This window comes from Rhodamnia argentea, chromosome 2, assembly GCF_020921035.1.
Source record: "Rhodamnia argentea isolate NSW1041297 chromosome 2, ASM2092103v1, whole genome shotgun sequence".
In the NCBI taxonomy this organism is placed as follows: domain Eukaryota; kingdom Viridiplantae; phylum Streptophyta; class Magnoliopsida; order Myrtales; family Myrtaceae; genus Rhodamnia; species Rhodamnia argentea.
Genome location: NC_063151.1, coordinates 6,274,178 through 6,279,674, shown reverse-complemented (window position 1 = coordinate 6,279,674; position 5,497 = coordinate 6,274,178). Strand labels below are relative to the sequence as shown.

The 5,497-nt window shown below is 43.5% G+C and overlaps 1 protein-coding gene across 1 annotated transcript; it reads left to right on the top strand.

Moving 5' to 3' along the window:
* Positions 1-1,340: 1,340 nt before the first annotated feature.
* LOC125313733 (E3 ubiquitin-protein ligase RMA3-like) lies at positions 1,341-2,284 on the top strand. Its single transcript, XM_048273676.1, has one exon. It carries the CDS (start codon positions 1,511-1,513, stop codon positions 2,249-2,251), a length of 741 nt encoding a protein of 246 aa, XP_048129633.1. The 5' UTR covers positions 1,341-1,510; the 3' UTR covers positions 2,252-2,284.
* Positions 2,285-5,497: the final 3,213 nt, after the last annotated feature.

Below are 5,497 nucleotides of genomic sequence, written 5' to 3'. Positions count from 1 at the left end.
CAGATTGGTTCGTTTCGCGGTCACTCTGCTGTCATTGGAGGTCAGTTTGTTTCGTCTAAGCCAGTGGAAGTGTAGTAGGTCGTCTACGGAAGACGCCGAACTGAACGCTGAATTTCATTGCGGGACAGGAAAAGTTCTTCCGCACCACCCTTTCCATGGTGATGTCTTTGTATTGACTTGGATGCAATTTGATAAGGGTCATCTGCAACGTTGGAACGCTATCATTTAACACGTTAAGCTGGCAAGAAGTCTGGGACTGGACCTCAGAGGCGGGGAGGCGGCCCTTCGTCACCAATCTGATCCGATCCGTCGCCGACAAGTCCCTTCCTTACGTCAAACGACCCGATCCCCGTCCGGAATTCCTCATCTCGCCACGTGTCACGCCACCCACGTCGGCTTTATCCGATCTGTCGTTCCCTTGAATCTCGGGGACATTGCGGGACCCGCACGAGTATGACGATGACCCACATCAACTCTTATCAGAAAGAGGTAGGCCCCATTAATTGATGTCCCAATTTTCAATCGTTGGGGATTGGAATGGTGACACGATGAATTATGATCATCTAGAAGGTCAAGTCTTCTGGACGGTCGTCGGCTCTTAATTCCGATTCGATGATGACTCGGCTCCTTTCGACTTTTTTCGCATCGTGTGTAAAGACTTTCACTACCGCAGAAGGACAAGATTCTAAGTCCTGACGGTTAATTCTTATCTCCCATGTCTTTCCTTCTAGATTACCCATCATCAAGTGGCGGGTATGCGTCTAGAAGAAAAAGGCTGTTTGTTTACTATCGACCTATGTACACATTCACTGAACGTTCCATTGTTCGGTCCGAATCAAAATTAAGTTCCACTCGAGTGACATTTGAAGAACTCATCTTTAACCTCGGATGGAATTTTTGTGAATGTGGTGGGAGTAGGATTTTTTTATAGTATTAACAATAAATTGGCTTAAAGAAGAGAACTTATATGATAAATCTATTTGAGACGGCACAACCTTCATTGTAGATCCACACACTATCATTACGTGTTTTGTATAAAGCGCTCGTTGAATGGATAATCGTGTGGTCAAAAATAACTGATAGTAATGTAAAATTATCAAGTTAGCTTTCAATTTTTTATTGCAGTACTGGATTTGCGTAGAAAAGTCCATGCACGTGAGGGGAGATGTGGGACACGTGCCCGAGAGACGCATACTTGTCAACCGCAACACAGCCTCTTTGGAAGGAAGTAGCCGAGTATTGAGAATTATAACCAAGAAAGAACCACGCCCCGCGGTTGTCTGCGGAACGTGGAAACATCTATGTTTATTCTCTATATATACGTAACGAGCACACGAAACGTCTGATATCTATCAACAATCTCTCCGTCTCTCTCTCTCGTCCAGAAAGCTGCAATCTTTCTCTGCTTTACTGTTGAACCCTGAACTGAAGCCACCCAACTGAACTCATCTCGCGTTGCGTCTCGACTTCAATCTAAGAGGGCTCCTTCTTTTCGAGGACAGATCATCACATGGCTGTTGCCCGACAAACTGTTTCAGAGGATGCGTCGAGCTTTGGATGCGGCAGAGACGCTCCCTCCAAGCAGAAGCTGAATCTTCTCTCAGAGAATGGGACTGTTGATGACGATGCCGATGTTGATGGTTGCTTCGACTGCAACATATGCTTCGATTCAGCAAGCGATCCCGTGGTCACCCTTTGCGGCCACCTATACTGTTGGCCATGCCTTTATAGGTGGATGGATGTGCGAAGCTCGTCCAATGAGACTTGTCAGCGGCATCAGACTTGCCCAATTTGCAAGGCCGGCATCTCACCCTTCACGTTGATCCCACTATACGGCCGGGGATCATCATCATCTTCTTCTTCTGAATGCGACTCCAAGAAATCTGATTCAGACATTGCCATACCTCGTAGGCCGTCTCCTGGCGCACTGAGTCTGAACTCTAGCAACGGTTATTGTCCAAGCCGACAACAAGGCTGCTCGAACCCTTCCATTTTGCAGTCACAGTTACCTCCGGAGCAGCTGATAGCTAGTTTCAGCTCGAATGCTGGCATGTTTGGTGAGATGGTCTATGCTCGGATGTTCGGATGCTCAAACCCAAGTCTCAGCAATTATCCTCAGGCATACTCGTATCCTGGAGCTGCGAGCAGCGGTCATAGAGTGAGAAGGCAAGAAATGAAGCTGGATCGGTCCTTTAACCGATTGTCGGTCTTTCTTTTCTGTTGTATGGTGTTCTGTCTCCTCCTGTTCTAGTTAGTTTCAATCCTATTGTTTTGAAGCTGCTAACTTTTTTGTTAGATGTAAAGTTGTTATGGTGTGAAGGCCAGAAGGGTACATATGTAGGCAGACAATTACAAGCTCAAGTAATGAGCAATAGCATGATTTTGCCTTTTCAGTCGTAATCAGTTTCATCTCATCAGAATATCTCTATCCTGACTATTGTGGAAGGGTGAAAAGAAAAACACAAGGCGTGATAAATAATTGGTTCTATAGTCCTCAAAAGAGTGAGAAAAACTAGTGATATCTGGTGAATTGGCAGAGTGTATAACGATCTTTCCAGATTAACTGAAACCATGAAAAGAAAAGTAGGATTGATAGGAGTCTCCAAGGTAGAAATCACAGCAACAGGAGCCGTTTAATCCTATTTCTCTTATGATAGTCTCTAAGGCTAGCTAACAAAATCTTCATTCACTCTCTCTTCCACATCATTGCGGGCCATTCTCCTACTGATGACAATTAGACGTCCAGAAGAGAAGGCGAGATGGGCGGCTTTTTGTTTTGAGGAAGGTCTGGCTTAAGTGGTATCCTAAGAGACAAGTGTGACGGGCCGGCAGATTTCAGGGGCGGAATCAACCCGTGCAGCGTCTGGCAAGCTAAGAACACGCCAAGCCAGCCTTCCCTCTCATGTTGCTCCCAAGTGAGTAGTGTCCTCGTATGGTTCGTATCATGCCCAGCTTAACTCGGGCTAACAGAACATGGAGTGAAAATACAAAGTCTACTTTGACATAACAATTGATTTCGACCTGCTATGGCCTCATCGGAAGAGCAACATCAGCTCCTGACCAATTTGTACACGGGGTCAACCTCGCTTTTAGAGCTTATAAAGTTATATTCTTTCTAACTTAGAACTCCCAGTACAAACCACCCTGACGCCGCTCTCACAAACCAGTTATATCTTCCCCTTGTGCATCCCTCACTCCTCATGACTACCACAAGCTCTACTCACAAGGGTACACGAGCACAGTTGGGGACATGAAATATTTGGTCCATGTCTCAAGATTGAACAATCGAAATTGTTTATCGATTGTGATGCCCGGAATCAAATTCACTTGTTATCATAAGAGAGTTTATATTTGACGAGTTTTCAATGCTTCTAGCTACGAGTGATTACAACAATATTTTATATGGATCCAGGTGGTATTCAACTTAAGGTGGAGTTGCAACGAGAAGCTCTTGAGTTGGCAAGCGCTAACATAGTAGAACCAATCTTTGCTATAACTGATGAGTTTGACAGGGTACATGTTTGAACGCTCACGAGTATGGATGTAACACTAGTTTTGCTTTAACAATGGTAAAGGGAGTTGTATCGAAAAATCTTCTAGAGTAGTTAAAGGTGCAGGTGAAGTTGGTGTCCTCATAAGGTACACGGTTATAGCAAAGTTTAAGTATAGCTTGGACTTAAAGATATCTATGCCTACTGAGCTCATTGGCAGCTATGGGAGAGTAACAATGCTCAAGTTTCAGTGAAGCGCAAAGCGATGAACTTGGCTTAAACGTTAAGCCAATTTGGAGATTGTTAAAATATTTTTCGAGTGAATAAAACCTGACCCGAGGTATGTTGCAAGGAAGCCCGATTTATTAAAGAGAAGTCTGAAATCGAGCAAGCCAGAATATATGAAAATCAACATCCGAATTAAAGTCGGAATGAGTCTTGGAGTCTTTGGCCACCGAAATACGAAAGTCGAATGTGGATTTTGACTTGCACCTTGACTGGGCCAACATGTGTCAGACAAAGAAAAACGAAAGAAAGAAATAAAAGATACAGAAGTTCAAGTTGGATTCGGAAAGGTTCTTTTTGTTGAGATACACACACGTAAAATTAGTGCAAAGTTAATGATCTTTGATTGTTGTGGCGTAGAGCTATTTTGCTCATAATCTATGGCGGGAGATTCTTTGTGAAATTACATACTATAAAATTCGAGAGTGTTCAAGCTAATTAATCTCGTGATAAGATTAGTTAATTCTTTTGTGAAATTGATAATTATTTAGTGAGGAAATGTACGGCTAAACACTTGGTACGTCATTGCGTGTAATTGGAGCTTGTGAAAGCAATGAGAGTGTTTGAATAACTTTAATGTAGTTGTTGTCTCCGTCATATAATAGTTCTTTGCTACTCTTTCCGTAGGCGTTAGTCATATCTACAGAACGACGTAATTTTGGTGTTCGATTTTTTTTTATTTACCTATTTTATTATTCGATTGCTTATTTTCGCAACAAATATTGCACAGCAGTTCGCCCCTTACGCTCCCTAGCAAGTTCGGGGCGGGCCCTCCTCTTGCGCCACAGATTTCATGAAAAATACGGACTCCGATTGCGAGGAAACTTATGGGAACCTGGCCGACACACGAAAAACGGGCGTCTCGATCAAATCTTTATCAGAAAGAGGAAGGTCACGTTGATGTCCCATTAGCAATTGTTGGGGGTTGGAATGGTGACATGATGATCATCTAGAAGGTCAACTCTTCTAGACGGGCATCGGTTCTTGAATCGATCGACTTTGTGCATCACGTTTAAGACTTTTACTACCACAAAAGGACAAGATTCTAACTCCCGACGGCTAATTCTCATCTCCCCGTATCTTTCCTTCTAGATTACTCATTAAGATTTAAGTGCGTGTATGCGTCTAGATGAAAAGGTTACTCCTACTACTTGTAGTTGTTGGCAGAAATTTTGTTTACTATCAGCCTATCGTAGTAAGGCCCTAATACACACCGGTTGTTGGCAAACTATTAGCCTATGTCATTAGGTCCTAAAAACAGACCTCGAATTCATTACGGAACGTGGAATTTTTGTGCATGTGGCATGGGTGTCTAGTTAAGGATTTTTTTTCAAAATACGAAAATTAGTTCAGGAGAATGGAGCACGAATGTAAAGCTTAAGTTTTTTTTTTTTAGGTATTGATGTTAAGTTGCCTCAAAGGAGAGAATATTTACTACAGTACTCTACCTAGCTAGGGCTAGTCCAACGCACTCAAGAACAAGAAATATCCTGACACCGAGCGAGAATTTTGGGTTACGTAGAAAAGTCTATGCACGTTGGGGGAGCGGTGGGACGCGTGCCGAGAGACGCTTCCTTGTCAACCGGGCCACACCCTCTCGGAAGTAAAGGAAGCAGGCGAGTATTGGGGTTTGACTCCTTCCTCGTCTGCGGAACGTGGAAACTTCTCTAGCCCATTCTTCTTTATAAAAGTAATGCGCGCACAAAACGTCTCATATCTAA